Source organism: Chenopodium quinoa, unplaced genomic scaffold (assembly GCF_001683475.1).
Source record: "Chenopodium quinoa cultivar QQ74 unplaced genomic scaffold, ASM168347v1, whole genome shotgun sequence".
In the NCBI taxonomy this organism is placed as follows: Eukaryota; Viridiplantae; Streptophyta; class Magnoliopsida; order Caryophyllales; family Amaranthaceae; genus Chenopodium; species Chenopodium quinoa.
The window spans coordinates 1,586,560-1,605,582 of NW_018744996.1; the positions used below are offsets into that span (position 1 = coordinate 1,586,560).

The following is a 19,023-nucleotide window of genomic DNA, read 5'->3' on the forward strand; positions in this document are numbered from 1 at the left end:
TCACCCAATCCATCACTCATCCACCACCCCGCAACAACACAATCGCTTCCTAATCATCGTAGCGATCCCACACATGCACAGTTATCCACACTCACAACACCACTCCACCACTTCACCACTCTTATCCCCTCTTCTCATAGTCCCACTCCCAGCAACCACTATCACCGGCCAGCAACAATAAGCCGCACCCAAATCGCTGCCCACACAACTCAGGCCACCGCCAATAATAACCGCATCAAATCTCCTAACAACAATCGCAACAAGCTTTGATTTTAGCCCGATTTTTTATGCAATTTCATAGCAAGCACTCTGTTCTTCGACGCGGGCGCTCCTCGATTAAAATACGAAAAATAAACCATGTTTTGTACACATTAATAGTTCAGCTTTGTTTTTATGTTTATTAGTTTTGTGAATCATGTTTATTTTTGTTGTGCTTGTTTCTCATTCCAACTTTTCTTATACGGCTAGTTTTCTAATTAGGGGAAAGGGGTGAAGAACATGAGGTGTATTTGACTAAATGGATGATGATTGTTTGATTTCCGTACCTTGATATGTTGGGCATGTGCTTAATTTCTTGAGTTTATTGTAGCGCTCTTTAATTTCTTGATTTCGTATTGTGCCCAATTTATTTGCAAGGAAGTGAACTAGATTAGGACTAGATTTTGTCCATCATATTGCTAGGATAGTTGCACGAGATTCAATTATCTTGGTTAGGATTGCTTGTTTGTTACTTCCCTTAGTTTGGTTTTCAAATTGATCATTGTTTTTTGATTAAATATTAATCATGTTTAGATCCCCTAATTCCCCTAGTGTTCGTTATTCTTGATCAAACCTTGTTATTTAGTTGATTTGTTAGATGAATTTTTGTTCCTTGTTAAATCGAAAAAAAAAATACCAAAATAACTCTTGCTTGTGATTCCTTTACTTGCAATTTGATTGTGTTTCATTCCGTTTCCCTATGGAGAATCTACCCTATTTACCATTATACTCGTTATTTGGCAGTTAGGTTGGTTTAATTAACGATGTATTCGTAACTGATCACCAGGCCAGCCAAGGCTTAGGGCCAGCCTCACTGGTTCACGCAAACAGCAAGCCAAACCCTTGGCTGAGCCTCGCTACCAGGCCGCAAGTGCAGAAGCAGCGTGCCTGAGGCCCAACATCGCTGGTTGCACGTGCGGGATCCTGTGAGATGGCCTATCTAGGCTTGGGCTTGCAAAATTGCAGGCTGCTACATGCCTTGGGGCTCAAGATCGTCGCCCACGTGAGTGAGTTGACCGATTTTGCTTGAACTTGGAGGATAAGTTGTTTCGTAAAATACTTATCCTACTAAGATCAAATTGAGGAGGTAAATTATTTATTATAGACAGTGCTTGATCATTGCATGATCGCACAATTAATTAAGACGTTATTGTGGCCTCCAAAAGTAAGAACCTAATATGTAAACACACAACTTTGAGAGATTTTGTCCGGTATTCAAAGCTAATACACTCAAAGCGGGTTTGATCGTTCGGGTGGACTTTCGATAGAGGGATTGCGCTTGCGGTTCTTAGGCTTACTTCGTACTAATACGAACGCTTCAATATAAACTATATCTAGATTAGATTTTATGCGTTGATTAATTTTTTGAATTATACATGGGTCTAGGCATAGGGTTCTTTTTCTACACACATAGTTATATTAGATTAAAATCCAACAACATGCTTTCTCAAATCGATATTTATCATGGAAATTGAAATAACAGGCTTTCGCAATTTAACTCCAATTCAACCTATTGAAACTAACCTTAATAATATTAAGCTTATGTCTCTCGATTGTTAACATAATATCTCGATACTATGTCAATTGAACCAGGCCTAATTTTGTTGAACAGAGTTAAACAATCAATAGGAAATTAAATATACAATAATAATTAGCAACAAGAACAAATTATCCCTTCATATTGATTCATGGATCCCAAATCCTAGAAATTAAACTACTTAAGCATATTAAGATCTAAACTAAACAAAGTAATTAAATTAAACATCATGACAGCAAGAATTAAACTACTCAAGCATATTAAGATCTAAACTAAACAAAGTAATAAAATTAAACATCATATATGATAACAAGAACTAGATAAAAGGAATTAAAGAGTAAAGAAATAATACCAAACTAATTAAGGAATTCTGAACTTGAAATTATGAAAACTTCAGTATTAACAATGGTATATGAAAGTGCTATAATATTAAGAAATAAATCTCTCCAAAAACTTAAACTCGAAAATTAGTTATTTGAAAACTTAAGAATTCTAAAGCAAAAGATTTATATAAAGCTTCAAAAATAAAAATAAAAATAAAAAGCAACTATATATTAAGAAAATAATTTTTATAAATTATTTTCTTTATATATAATTGTTTTATAAAATAATTAAAATAAACAAAAGTATTTATATAAAGCTTCCAAAATAAAGTTACTTAATTGTAATAGAAGATGATGAAGTAATTTTTTATTTTATTTTTTTCTAATCCTGTTTATTCAATTATCCTCCTTGGCTTATATAATAGAGATGGATTTATATAATAGTACATAATAACATAGAAATAAGTAATATGGAGTAATAAGTTAAGTAGAGTAAAAGCCTTAACTTGCTATTTAATTAAGGGTACACAATAACTCATAAATAAATTCATTAAAGATAAATAACAAACGGATCATACCTCCAAATTTGAAAATTACCCTCCTAATTTTACTAGCTTACAACTAAACATATTTAATTAACTTTGAGTTGAGCAACGACATCAACCATTGATGACCTAAGGTGGCAAATTGCCTCTAATAAAGGTTTTTCCTTAGGACCAATATTTACACCAATTTTCGTAGCTGCTTCCCAATCAAAACATTGGATAAGAGTAGGCAAAGCAAAAGTAAAACTCCTAGTAGCAAAGGCAGTCGCAGGGCAAGACCTCTTCCCAATTCCAAAGGGAAAAAACTTGTACCCTTGGGTTTCATACTCAAACCTCTCTGGCTTAAACACATTTGGCTCATCCCATAGGCTAGGGTCCCTTTGTATTGCCCAAGCATTGACATAAATCATAGTGCCTTTATTTACATGGAACCCTCCAACAGTGCAGTCTTTAGATGAGCATTGTGGGAATAAAATAGGTTCTGGTGGGAAAAGTCTTAGAGTCTCATACATTATCCAATGTATGTAGCTCATTTTTGGTACATCAGATTCGTTTATGAGTTTTCCTTTGCCTACTATTTAGTTCAATTTCGGCCCTTGCTTTTGCAATGATTTCTGGGTTGTTTATTAGGTTTGACATTGCCCACTCCAAGGTTTGAATTATACCTTTCGGTCCTGCTAACAGCTGCATCTGATATAAGATAATCATCACATGGCTTATATGAGTAACACTCCCTTCATTTATTATAGTAAAAGGAAATTCTATTATTTCCTACTTCATACTTTGTATTAATTCCTACTATGACATCATCACATTTATTAATATTAACATTAAAGGTATGAGATACACAGTACACTTGTCAGTAGAAGAGAGTTCACTTTGCCGGCCCTTAAAAGTTTCATCACCCAACCATGTGAATGTGACAACAAAATAAGTAGCTTCTAAGTCTTATAAAATGTTAAACTCTCCCATCTTTTTTAAAATTAAAGTGAGTTACTTACATTTGTTGTTTGAGAAATCTATACTTGAACAAATATTACACTCCGCCTCACATTATCGACACTGCATTAATGAATATTTGTTTCTTCTAATGAGTCATTGGTCATCCTTATTTCTTGTGATTATGATTATTAATGAGCCATAATTTAAGCAATAATAATAATGGGATACTAAAAACAAACTACATAGTCAAATCTTTTCCTTACAAACAAATATTGTATTTACTACATTTTTCATAAATATTAAGGTAAATTAGGATATAATCTTTTCTTACCTTTTTTTTTATCCTAAAATAAGTATTCTAGTATGTTAAAGAGTTTCTAGTTTTCTAATAAAAAAAAGAGGTTATTAAATACCGCCCTCGAATCTCCAACTAACGCCTGCAAAATAAAATATATTTTACAAATTTACCCTCATTTATAAAATTAAACAAAAAAAAAAAAATTACCCTCCCAAACATAATTTACCCTACCAAACCCTCACTCCCTCTTCTCTCTCTTAAGAACATTTATCTCTCTAAACCACCACCACCATCTCCTTTTACCACCCGCCACCACCACCACCTCCTCTTTTAACCACCCACCACCACCTCCTTTTACCTCCGGTTCTCGATCAACATAGTTGCCGCAAAAATGACGATGAAGAACAAGGGGAAGGCGGTCGTCGGAGACGAGGTTTGTTTTTTTTATTCTATGGAATCGGGTTGAACCACCCAAAATTTTCGAACAACCTAGGCTGGAATGCCTAGTTCTTTCGAACTACCGTCTGGTTGCTCGAAATTTCTGGGCGGTTGAGATGAAACACCTAGAAATTTAGAACAACCACACGGTGATTCGAAAGAACTAGGCGTTTCAGCCTATGTGGTTTGAAAAAACTGGGCGGTTCCCCTTTTTTTTTCTTTAAATTCATTTTTGTAAGCTTTTGGTGTTGTTTTAATGGAGTCTCAAAATGAGGTAATTGTTGAGGAATGTAAGAATGATGGGGTCAATGAAATTGGAATTGATGAGAAACCCATTGTTGAAGAATTGGGGTTGACAGGATGTTATTGATGGGAAAATTTCGGAATCGAATGTGGTTTCGAAGACTGAAAAAGCTAATGTGAAGGGTGGTGTATTGTCCATTCGTAAACGAAAACCGAGCTTAAGTCAAAGTCTTTCGAAAGGCAGTCTTGGCAATTCGCTGAAGAAAAGCCTTGATGTTACTCCTGTAAAATCCAACTGCCAGCAATCACTATCTAATGTTAAAAAGGACAATACCTCTATTTCTGAGGCATCATTGACTTCAGGTTCTGTAATGGATCATACAAATGGGAAAACGCCGAGTGATCATTGGCGGTTGACCAATGATCGTCGGTGGCCGTTGACCACTAGAAAGATAAAATTTTTGTGTACGATAAAAGTGTTAAGTTGAGGTTAAATTAATTATTTTTATAACATTTATCATAAGGATAAATACGTAATTTTACGTTATTTTGCGGGCGTTAGTTAGATATTCGAGGGCGACGTTTAACTTTCCATTAAAAGTATTGAAAATTAGATAATACACCCGGGTGCACCATGCTCATGGTGCACCCGGGTAAACAAAAAAAGGCGGAAAGAACATATAGTGTTTGATAAAGAACATACCTATGTTTGACAAAGAACATACCTTTAATATGTTTTTTAAGTGTGATCAGTGTGTTCTTTGAGTAAAATTATATGTTCTTTATATTATAACTTATGTTATTTAACATATGTTGATAAACATATTTTTTTTTGGGTTTAATAATACAAAGTATGTTCTTTGAATTTGGCGTGTATGTTCTTTAAGGTCGTAGTGACTCCCAAATTCTATTTTTTATTATCATATGGCATATTTAAATTACTTTTATTATCGTATATTCTTTGAGTTTGATTAGTGTGTTATTTAGGTATTAACTATATGTACTTTACAATATAAATTATGTTCTTTTAACATATGGTATTTTGAAATTTGATATTGAAATCTTAAATTATTTTTAATTGAAAATAATGTTAGAGTAAAAAAAAAACTAAATTATTATGGGAAGTTGAATTTTTTTTGGAGAGATAGAAAACTATTTTTTGGGGAAATGATATCTTTGGTAAGGATTTTTTAAGAGGTGATCAACATTGGCATGACTCGCATCCCGACCCGATCCGGCCCGAAATAGGGTGGGTTTGGGCAAACCTAAAAATACATTTTTAGTTAAAACTCGAACCGGGTTCGAAAAAAGCCCAAAAACCCGCTACTTTTCTACGGGTTTGGGCACAAGAAATTAGGATATGGCCCGGCCCTACTCGATTTTTTATCACCTCTAAATTTTTCCCGTTAATACTGTGTAATTTTTCAGAAAATTTTATCAAGTTTTTATCTCGTTCTTTTTATTATATCTTTATGTTTTTTGGTGATGCATGTTTTTGTCAAATACAAACATGTTCTTTGTCAAATACATGTATGTTCTTTATGAAACACAGGATGTTCTTTCCGCCTTTTTTTTATTTATCCGGGTGTACGATGAGCACTGTACACCCGTGTGTATAAACCACGGATTAAAAAGTATTATCATTTTATTCATTTTCGTTTTTTTACTTGCCACTTCTTTTATTCTATTTGCCACATCACTTGCCACATTAAATTTGTGAAAACTTTTTTTTTATCATGCCTTCTGACCTTTAGCATTTTCGTTAAATCTAATTTACAAATTTTTTAAATAACAAATTCCTTTTTTTTATTATTTATTATTTATGAACTTTCCTTTGATTCTATGTTGTGATTTATATATGAAAGGATAAATATGTTTAGATGATATATTGATAGATAAGATCTTATATGATCAAATCAGATAGGAGATCTAATTATTCTCCAAATAAACAAATATCAACTTAAATAATTTGAATCAAACAAAGCTTATTGTATATTTCCCAACCTAATATTATTAAATTATCATTAAAATTAATACATAATTTATGACATTACTCATTTGAGTAATCAAATTTATGCATTGACATGTATCATATTTAATTGTAACAATTACTTAAAATTTTGAGGACTTAACACATTGTATTTCTAGAGGCAAAGGGAGTAATAGTAATCTTACCAAAATGAAACTTTTGATAAATTCATCGGTATAGCAATCAGGTTCAGCAACTTGGAAATCTAGCAGTTGTTCAATCAAATTTTTTGTCACAACTTCCTTACTACAAGATGATCCTCTTTTAATACTTTCTCTACAATCATCAAGCAAATTTTGTAAATATGCATCTCTCTTCTTCATAAGCTTTTTCAAATTTTTCTCAATCTCTCCAAAACCTACCCACCTCAATATGGGAAAGAAATCACACATTGTCATGTAACTAGGAGGTGGTGTCAAATCCATGTTATCCCATGTCTTCCCATTTATTACCCTCATAATAAAGTTGTGCGCCATCTTATCAAAAATATTATTTAAGTCACTTTTTGGGTCCCATCCGCGGACTCGGTTAGAAGTTCTAAGATCATGTTATGGATCTCAGCTATCCGAATAGGGCTCACTTCATTAAGCTTACGAAAGGAAAACATAGTTAAGACCCCAACACGTCGAAGATTCCTCCAATGGTCACCATATGGGGACCAATTGAGGATCGAAAAGTTATATCCTAAAATCTCACCAACAATAAATTTAGGCCGATTAGCAAATATGATGTCGTTTTTGTTAAGGCATTCCTCGAAGGCTAATGGAGAAGAGACAACCAAAAGGGGTTGGTAGCCCAAGCGAAGGGAGAAGATTGGGCCGTAACGTTTGGCGAGGGTTAGGAGTGTTTTGTGGGAGGGAGGCTTAAATAGGTGTAGGTGGCCCCATATAAGAATTAATGGTGGACTTGGTGGGAGGTTCATGTTCTTTGCTTTGGAGGGTAGAAAGATTTTTTGAAGGAAAATTATGATTGCAAAAAGAGATAGAAACAAGAACATTTTCTCCATTTCCATGGGGTTTTTGTTTTATGAATGAGGGTGCTTGTAATAAGGATGTCATTACATTTGAAAGTAGAGATAGTATATATAATCAAAAGGGCCAAAGATAACAACATTATACAATAAAAAATATTCATTAGTCTTATATGGTGGTTAAAGATGACAATGCATGTAAAGCATGTGCACCTTTGGCGAGTAAGGAAATAAAAATACAACAATATTTATTTAAAAATTAATGATTCTTAACATACAAGGAAGATATTTAAACTTAAAAAAAGGTATGTTGAGATTATATCTTAATTTGATTATTCCTTTAAATATAGTAAATATTTATTAAGGAAACAAGTAAAAAATTGTGTATATTAAATCTCTTTAATTGATTAACATTTAAATTTTTGAATGGAAGTATTTTCTATGATAAAAAAAAAATAAAAAAAAAACTAATGTTTCATCTGTTTTCCTGTGAAAGAAACATACCTTTTTGGCACACACTTTAAGAGAGAGATTAAGCAATGTAAATCGAAAAATCATATTTTCAAAATATTTTATACAGTAGTACTATTGTAGGCGCCTTACTGTGTCTCCTCGACCCAAACTCGGTGATGAGTGACCTTTTACCATTAACTGGTTAGGTTGCCCATTGGAATTAATTATTCCTTGAACTCCTAGCCCATTTTTATTTTACCCACCTAATCCAATCCATTCCTAGCCCAAACGACATCCATTTAAACCGTTTTCATACCAAGTTCCACAATTCTTAGCCTAATTTTCTTTTTTCTTGACCAAAGTCGAAAACTAAGAAAATCTAATTTTTGTGGCCCATAACTTTGATACAAATCGCATCTGGTTGAGCAGCCCTTGAAATAAGATTTATAGCGATATATCATAAGCGCAATTCCAATTTAAAACAAAAAGATATAAGCCAAATATTATACTTGACCCAACACCAACACCCTTACACTCCAAAGATATATTATTTGCCTCATTCCAAGTTCGGGATAAAAAGTTTTGGTCAAAATAAAAACTGCCTAAAATACATTTTTAATATGTCATGGCGCAGCAAGGCTGGTGTTGTTTTTGGTGTCGCATCACGTCACGTCACGCGCCCCTAAAGCTCGTGTGACGTGCTAGCAATTAATTTCCAGCGCCAGACTTTCTGCATCCTAGCCTTTAAATATGGGATCTAGTTCAAGGGTTTCGGGGGCAGCAACAAAGCAATTCAACAGTAATTCAACCTTATTATCATCATACAACCTAATTAAAAAATGGTTTTCAAGCAATTTGAAGTCCCTTTACAATACTTTTTTGCTCTTCCAATAGTTTATTAAAACCACAACGGTTGACCGTTACTTAACGATATAATTACTGATTAAGCGCTAGCCATAAAATTTTAAATCAATACTTTTTCGCTCTTCCAATATTTACTACTCTAATACCTACAAAATTAAATATTAACAATAATACGTTCCAATCAACAGTTAGAGACAAATTGATAAAGATTCTTTTAAGGTTAACTTACATAAGTATATATATATTTTCCTCAAAAAAGTAAATAAAAATATATATTTTTTGTTTTAACGGTTAATGATGGTTAATAGTTTACTCAAAATTGTAATTGCAACCAGTTACCGCTATATTTAAAGATTCAGTTAATTGTAACCGTTATTTGGTTATTTTACTTATAATTAACATAATTTTTCGACCATATTGTAAGATCTAGAAATGATATATATTGACTCGATTCTAATTGAGTTATGTGTGTGTGGTTTTGAACAATATGGAGTTTGAAACAATATCATTCTTGAAATAATATGGAGTTTGAAACAATATCATCATTGAAAAATAAATATTTTTTTTTTAAATTGCATATTTAAAATGTATCATTTATTTTGACATTCATAACAATCTATAACAAAAATGCATCGCCCTACAAAAATCATGTGAATAAATTTATTTTGATAACTTATGCTTGTCTTTATATTAATGGAAAAAGGCGTATAAATTCTTATATAGACCCGGTTCACAATAATTTATTGTGGACCACTAATATTCGAAATACTATAGTCATTTAAAAAATATATAAAAAAAAAATAAAGGTTATTATGTTAAATTAAAATTCATTGTGTTAATATAAAGGTCATAAGAGGTTAATCTTTTTTATGAAATTTTATATATACGGTTCATTATATGAATAATAAAGGTCACTATATTAAAATTAGGATCACTATTGATCATAACACCGTATTTCAAATTTAACAATAGTATTAAAGGATTTAAAGATAACACATGTTTTAATAAAAGTTACTATGTTAAAATTAAGGTTACTATGTTAAAATTAGAGTCACTATGTTCAAAATACAACCAGTTGCGTGCGTATTAATCTCAGGTCCACAATAATATTATTATAAACTAGGTTCACACAAATTTATCCGAAAAGAAAGGGAATGAGTGAATAATTTGCGTCTAAGATATGAACTACCAAAATAATGTTATATAATTGGGTGCACGGTACACCCGGGTTTATAACTGCCAGTTTACAATTAATTTTGCTTGCATGCTTCTTGTACGTGATATCTAGAGGTTTTATTCTTACATAATTTTTCCATTCTTCTCTCTCTCTTCCTTTCTTCTTTCCCTCTCTCTTTTCCTTACTTCTTTCTCTCTCTTCCTGTCTTCAATTTCCAGAATTTTTCATCTACATTTTCGATATTTTGCTTCGAATTTGTTTACAGTCTTTGTTTTTCGATTTTTTGCTTCGGATTTGTTTACTGTATTCAACAATGGTGGAATCTAGGTAAATTTCCTCTCTCTTTTTTTACTATATTCAGCAATGGTGGAATCTAGGTAAAATTCATTTTATGTTTTTTACTCATTTTATTCTGCTCAATTTTTTTCTCAATTTCTTCACGCGTCTTTCTTTCTTCATTAGTTCATTTTTATGGTTTTTGATCCAAAACACCGAAGCTAAATTTTGTGAAGGTGATAACAATGGAGGCATCATCTGAGTAGTTTGGCTTTGATTTTTTCTTTTATGGTTTTATATTCATTAGCAAATTTGAGTTAGAATTGCAAATTTGCTTTAAACAGTTATTTTGAAGTCGTTCAATCAACAAATGATCGAGCAAAACACTATTGCTTCAATTTATTAAAAAAAAAAAAAAAAAAACGGAAACGAGTAAAATGAACAGAAAAAAATGAGCAAATTGTAAATTTATGAGAAAAATGAACATTCTTTTCACTTTTTCTTTCCTCAGATCTTCAATTTTCTTCTTCAGCAGATCCATCATGTAGCAGAAGAAATTTCCGGTTGAACGAAGATTGGAATTTTTTTTGAGGTTGTCGGGAGGACGTTGCCAACATTGGTAAGGGGAGGAGAAAGGTGGAGATGGGGAGAAGGTAAGAGCATCTGATTTTAGGCTTGAATTTCCAAAATTGAAGGATAAAGGGTGGTGAGGGAAGGAGAAAGGTGGAGCCAAAGTCAAAGACCGTAAAAGGAGTGAACCAGTGAACCAGTGAAGTAGAAGTAGGTGACTTAAATTTTGTGTGAAATTACGAATACCCCCGTGTGCACCTTCCTTAAGCTACACCCGGGTGTGTATAACATGAGCTTTTAATTTTATTTTAAAAACAAAAAAAATAAAAGTCAAATCAATATCAGATTTCATACATATGTAAATTAAAATAATAGGAGATTTTTAAATAACCCATAACAGCGCATAACTTTAATTAAAAGATACGCAATCTAATTTTAAGGATTTTTAACTCAAATAACTTCAATTTTAAATGAAAAATCAAGAAAACATGGTAAGAATAAAAATCTACCAATCGAGAAGAAATATAAAACATAATTTCCTCCTAATAGTATATATGAGACTGAATTATCTCCATCCCTGCCTCACAACCCATCAAACCAGGATCGAGAGTAGGATACCCGTCCCATCCCACTAACATCCCTAGTTATGAGTTGTGGTGATCGATGGAAGTGTTAAACTTAGGAGAGTTAGGACTATATTTTGTTCTCACTAAAGGAAAAACGCCTATTCGTACCGAGCAAAAACAACCTATTCCTAACGGGCAGAGAGGGTTACGTATACGGTCGTTATGAAAAACTAAGCTATTTGTAATGGGCAGGTGGAATGCTCGTTATAAATAACTACTTATTTGTAACAGGTAACACAAGTGCCCGTTACAAATAAGTAGTTATTTGTAACGAACACCGCCTGTTATAAATAGTGAGTTTTTGTTTTAGTATATTTTGACAGCATTTTATTTATAATTTGGACCATTTAGAACCTGTTAATATAAACATGTGCCTAGTGCAACCCTGTACATACACTATTATGATGAACGAAAATTACGAGAAATTAATAGGATTTAACATAAAAGTTTTATTACTACTTTATAAATTAAACTTGTACTTTCTCTGTTCTTTTTTACTTGACATGTTTCTTTTATCACGCTTGTCAATGTAAAACTTTAACAATCAATAACTTTAATCCTCCATAAGTAAAAATTATAAAAGTTATATATTATGATAGTACTTATTGAGACGAATTCAAAAAGATCCCACATGAATATGTTTTTTCCTTAGATATTATTCACAAAAGACGGTTAAAAGAGGGGTGGTAAATAGTGTAAAAGTCAAAACGGGCCAAGTGAAAAAGAACAGAGGAAGTATAATTTTATATAACATACAATCCTCATTATATTATTCTACCTAATAATTACGGTTTCAATAAATATTTTGATCTAAAGTATTGCACTCATTGTTCTCGAATCACATTCAACTCAGTATATAAGCGGCTTTTCTTTGACAAAAATCCTTTAAGTTGTTCTTTGTCTTTTTCTTAAGTTTTTCGTTGGTATTTACAATAACTCTTTTGATATCTTAAATGATAACAACAACTATTTTTATAATACCAGTTCACCGACAAACTAAATTAATGATAAAGCTTAAAAAGATTGATGATCACTTGTTTTTTTTTTTTTTTTTTTGAGGGCATTGATCACTTGTTCTTGATTAATGGCTTTTTTTCTTTTTTCTTTTTTTTTTTTTTTTTGTCAACCAAAATTTTCACACGATAGGACATTCTTGATTATGGCTGAATTAGACGACATGAAAACTAGCATGTATACACCATAATTCTCATTTGCAAACATGCATCATACTTCGTACATTAGTTTCCTTGTAACTTACAACAACAAAACTGTACAAGGGCTCAAGGCACCATTACCATGATAACCCAAAACGCTTACAAAGAGAAACGCTAGCTTGCATTTCCTCTTGAAACACACCACACTAATATGTTTTTTAAACTTGGAAACCTCTGTATCCAAAAAACAGAGGATTCTAAAGCACTTTTTTAAGTGCCTAGTAAATTTTGTACTTTGTAGTATTATCTATATATCATATTGCAAATTATAGCATGTAAAAATTCTAAAAATAACGAAAGGATGCTTAGAAGAAAGAGCGTTTAGCTGGTGGTCTTCCAACAGCTCTCATCAAGTTGGCTACTTCAAGCACCCTAGCCACTTTGGTTCCTCTCTTTCCTTCTGCTGATGCTCTCCTTTCCTCGGCTTTTCTACGTGCTTTCGCTATGTCATTTTGCGTCTTTTCCATTGCTTTTGCTCGTTTCTCTTCCAATTTTCTCTGAACATTCACAATTTCGAATATTTGCCAAAGATGTACAAAAATTAGTTTGACTTGTAAATAACAAATAACATGCATATCAAAATTGATTGTTAATCTAGTGTGCATGACTTGGAAGTGTGAAGGAAAAGATCATACTTATTATTAATAAACATCACTTGATTTCAATTAACTAGTTTGCATTTAGATGTTTTCTAAGTGAAGATGTTACTATAGGGTACACCGTATGTGTTAATAGTATTTACTAACGTACCATGACACCTGATTAGGGGATTTTGCTCCCACCAATCGGAATGCGCCACGTGGACCAATCAGGTCCTGCCAAGTGTCCCCTGGTTGGAACTGTCAGGGCTTGCCACGTGGCACGCGCTTATTCGTCCACCTTGGACCTGTTATGTCACGACATGTGGCATACTCCATGCCTAATGGAGAACCCGGCCACCCAGGCCCAACTTCCGAGGGAAGCCCAATCGGCCCTAGGTTTACCTAAACCTAGGATGGGCACGTTTCCCAAGGTTATAAATACCTCCCTTAATCCTCATTAAGGAGGGGGACACAAGAAGTTTACGCGAAAAACATTACGGAACACATTAATAACCGGCTGATCTCGCTAACAAAGCAGATTACCTACATTAAACACTCTCACCTAGAGAGACCTTATTACTTTAATTTCCGCATTAATTACTCCTTAATCAGGTACTAACTTGACCGTTGGAGGCGGAGCTCACAGGAGTCTCCGTTATTTTGCAGGTATAGGCGTCCGGTTCCAGTCTCGGAATTGTAACTCTCCCGCAGGACATCAGAAAACCCCGAAACAACACCTATGTAGCATGAACCTCCCATCGATTTGCTAACAACCTTGTTTACATTAACAGTAGCCTAACGACGTATATTTATATGCATTTGACTTAAAATCGACATATGTTTAACAAAACAGAAGATCTCAGGTGGTTCATAAGGAGAATACCCATTTATTTTACTCACTATTAATACAATATGTGCCATGAAACTATAAAAACGCCATTAAATTAAACTATAAAACTTTGACGCTAAAGGTGTATGGTATGTGACCACAGGGCATAATCCTAACGATATATTTATAGTAATATAAGGACGCTACATAAGGTCACCCCACTCCTAAGCGCCTTTGCTTTTTCGCCTAACAACCCCACCAATTCTTCTTCCACTAAGTCTATTAGACTACTAGCAAGGATGTCATAGCCATCAGCTATATTACTTGAACTCTCAGTTTCATCTCAATTAACCGTATCAAATTCTGTTGGACACAATAACATGTATTGGACACTTTAGCACTTTATTTTGGGACAAATTATTATTAAGGCTTTTCATAAATTAGCTGAGTCAGACAAATGGATATGCACGCGTGTCAAACACAAGTACTTGAGTTTGAGTAACATAAATGGTGAGTGTCTTAAGTGACAATCAAGGGCCATAAACCTTGGCCTCTTATCAATTCCATTCTCATTTAATGGATTACTATTGTTGTATGGAAGAGATCTTTCTAAAAAATAATTTCTCCATTTTTTTTTTTTATCAAGTGTTAAGTATGATCTTGTTAGTGTTATGCAGAGCTATATACCACTTTAATGTAGTTAATATTATATACTGTCTCTCTAAAGTTGTGCGCCACTCCATTCTACCCTATTGGTGGACACTTACAATTACGTATATCTAATAGACCCAAGGAAGAATTAGGCCAATGATACATCATCTTCTATTGGCATTACTTGTGGTTTCCTTGTCTATTGGTGGGATCACTAAGACAGTGACGCCCAACTTCAACTACAAGTATTGTACCGTCCACACCAATAAATAAATTTGGTTTATATTATTGGTACTTAATTGATACCAAAAGTTGATCATACTTCAAAATCTCTCCTTATACAACACATTTACTTTTGTAGGTTTTACCACACGTCTAACTTATTTGATTTTAAGGTGATATGTATGATTTAGTTAATCAACAAGACAAAGGTATGGAAATCAAAAGAGTCCTAATGAAACTTTACTTAATTAAGAAAACAAACACCCTTCCTCAAGCTTAAATATATAACTAGAAAATGATCAAGAAGATGTATGAAATCGAGCATTTTATTAGTCAGTTTAAGATTGGGTGATATAAAAGTCGTTGCACATTGCTTAGCTTTTGGATTTATCGAATAAATCCCTCTTTATATATTTTCCATGATCGTATTTATCAAATTTTGGGTAAAAATAAAATAATTTTCAAATTAAATTCTATATTGATAGATATGAGCTCAATTTTAAGATCAAGTCAAACTTTCACTCAGTCTATTAAGAAACAATCAAGAGGCAAGGGGTTACCAATTTGCAAGCTTTTGGCCCAATAATCGCAAGTAAATCACCACTATTTCAAACTTCAAAGAAAAACAACTTATTTCTACATGAATTTTACTATTTACCACACATATTTAAGATCATCATCAATATAATAAATCCTTGTCTAATTTGAACTCTTAACTAATTTTGCAACACAGTCCATTTATAATTAATTAAAGAGTTGACCACCTAGTAACGATCCAACTTTTTTGTGATCAATTTCTAAATCAACTTTCAAAATCATGATTATGCTATGACTAGTTCGCTTACCTTCCGATTACGCATTCGAATTTGCAATCAACGTCTAATCACTTATATAATTATGGATTACAACCATACCCAATTATCTCATCATCATACTATAATACTAAAGTTAACCAATCATGCTAATAATATAAAGCATAGACCAATTAAAAATAATTAACACAAAAAAAATGAGAAAGTAAAGAAATATTACCTCAATTTTTTTCATCCAAGAAGAAGCCTTGTGAACTTGTTCATTCTCCCATCCGCTAATTATCGCATCCTCCCTCTTAAATCGATTGTTTATTTTCGAAATCTTAGCGGTTTGCCATGCCGCGATCTTTGTTTCAACCTCCTCTTTTTTTACATGATGTATGGCCATCTCCCCACCACTACTATTATTACTATAACTATTACTATTACTGTTACTGTTATTATTATTATTGGTAGTAGTACTACGACTACTCGATCCCATTAAATGGTGACCTGACGATGAATCACTCCTATTCCCTTGCCTTCCGGGAGGGGAAGGCAAAGGGTTAATATCCGGCACTATAGCCAACGGATTAGTCTCTTCGGCCTCCCCCTCCTCTTCTCCGATCCTATCTAAACTTATATTATTATTCCAATCATTCCCATTTCCATTCCCATACCCATACCCGTTATTTCCACCAACTTGGTTACTATTGGTGCTATAGTCGTTGTGATCAATAGTGGACCCCGCTATAACAAGAGCGTTGAACTCCCTACTCATGGTAGTAAAATTCTCACTAGAGTTGGTGATGTCGCTTGCCACGGAAAGGTTGGATGATCGACGGCTATTAGCATCAAACATACGTTGTTGACTAGGAGGCAGGGGGTGAGAAGGCGGTGTTAGAGCATGGATGTCACGAAAATCATCATCGTTGTCATCGTCGTTGGGGTTGTTGCTATAGGAGGGTGGTAGTGGTAGTGGTGGTGATCTTGTGGTTGGTGATTGGGGGTTCATAGTTGTTGACGTGTTTTTGCTAGTTTTGGTGGTAAAGAGAAAAAGAAGGGGTTATTAATTTGCATGATTATTTACTATCATTAAAAGAAGTGTTAACGTCTTTGATTAATTAAGGGAAGATGAAGTGATATGAACCACATGAGGATATATGTGAGTTTGATTAACAGTGGAAATAAAAATTTAGAGATTTCAAGAAAATAAAGGAAAGAGGAAAGAAGCTAACAAAGTAGTGATGAAAATTTGTAGAAGGGGAACTACATATGACCAACTTTAGCTATAAAAAAAAATTGAAGGTTGGAAGTATGAGAATGACAAGTGATTCATTTAGGGAAGGCCATATACTAGGATTTGATAGTGACTACTAGTGTAATGTAGAGTCTTTAATTTGTTTTCTTTTAAGAAATTAAAGTTGAATTTAAAATTCTTACTTTTCTAACTTATAATTTCTTTTTTAAAACTGTTATATACATGTACACGATCTATTAGACTAGCTAGTAAATGGAATAAATGAATTACTCCGTAATAAAATATTGGTATTATATATTTAGTGTGTGGATAAGTTAAAATGAGTTTTAAGACTCCGCATAATGTATATTTGTATATACAATATATATACATATTTCTGGGCCTCAAACATTAGCTTAAATTTTTAGTCGAGTTGGTCCTTTAACATGGTATTGGAACCAGCATGACACAAAGGTCACACGTTCGAATCTCATCCACTGCACCCCTCCTTTCAAAGTGGAATATTTCACGTAAGGTATGCAGAGAGTCCATGTTGCATCCACATTTTTCAAGCTCAAAGGCCTCTCATCTGAGGGGGCATGATAAATTTTTACCTGCACCCCCATCTTTTTCCATAATGACGTCATCCTATAATTTTTCGATTTCAAATCGCATATAAAATGTTCATTTTTGTATCATTAAATGTTCAATCTTTTTAATACAACCTGCTAAATTCAAACTATTGTATTTTTATTTTTAGACAGTTTTTTATTAATTTGCCTTATTATTTAGTTGACTTAATAGACTTTATTTGAGAGAAATATCTTTCAATATAGAATAAAAGCAAATCAATTACATAATAAAATCATTTTAAACTATTACATCCTCAGTGTTTTAGCATAAAAGAAAACAAATTTAAAATGTATATATGCTTAATTTAAAAAAATAAAAAATAAAAACTATAAAAATAATAAAAGTGAAAATCTTAAACTTCAAAAATGTATGTAACATACACTTCGTATGTGTCTTACAAAATGAACATCGTCTTTTAATTTAATACATACATTTGGTATAAAAGGTATATAAAATCATCCTCCTTGATGTACGTTTGTACCCCTTCTACTCTTATGATAGATGTTTGTATGTTTTGCTTGATACATATTTTTCCCCAATATATACATTATCATCTTTACCTTTTTATTTCTTTATCCTGTAAAAGATTAACTTTTTTGTAAAAAAAAAAAAAAAAGGTTAGTTCCAATAATCAAAATACACTATAGACAAAACTAAATAATCAAATAAACATTTATAAATACAAATTTGAACACATTGCTAGAAATGAACATAATTCAATATTTAAATGAACAAGTATTAAAATATAAATGAACATTTTTCAACATGAAAATGAACAACTACTAAAAGTCGGAAGACATCTTTCAACATGAGAATGCATGAACAAATTTTTAGATTTAACTAAATTTTTCAATATGATAACAAACAAGTATTAAAATTCAAACAAATATCTATTAAAGTGAGAACGAACAAGTATTAAAGTAAAGGAAAAATTGGTAAAAATAATCTCAACTTTCACGTATTCACTTTAAATATTCCCAAATTTTGGATTATTATTAAATAATCCCAATTTTGGGGTGTATTCGCTTTCTTTGGTCCCTAATCGATAACTAACTTGTTATAATAGGTTAAGGTGACACGTGTCACCATGTGATTGGTTAAAATTTTTAAAAAAATCTGACAAAAATAAAATAAAATAAAAAATCCCAGCCTCCACCCACGAACAACCACCTTCCCGACCACCACTGTGCCGGCTAAAACCCTCTTCCCTATCCACGCACCGACCATAACTCCCCCCCGTCCCACGCGTCGGTCAGCTACCCTTCCTAGCGCCACTTCCCCCTAAAACCGCCAATCCCGCTGCCCAATGCAAA

General features: G+C 32.8%; 1 protein-coding gene and 1 pseudogene across 1 annotated transcript; both read right to left on the reverse strand.

Annotated features, from left to right (window-relative positions):
• Positions 1–2,749: 2,749 nt before the first annotated feature.
• On the reverse strand, positions 2,750–8,542 carry LOC110707161 (annotated as a pseudogene).
• Positions 8,543–12,727: 4,185 nt separating this feature from the next.
• Positions 12,728–17,143, reverse strand: LOC110707255 (remorin 4.1-like). Its single transcript, XM_021885273.1, has 2 exons — positions 16,079–17,143; positions 12,728–13,260 (listed from the first exon to the last, which is right to left on the reverse strand). The coding sequence occupies exons 1-2, from the start codon at positions 16,850–16,852 to the stop codon at positions 13,069–13,071; spliced, it is 966 nt and encodes a 321-aa protein (XP_021740965.1). The 5' UTR covers positions 16,853–17,143; the 3' UTR covers positions 12,728–13,068.
• Positions 17,144–19,023: the final 1,880 nt, after the last annotated feature.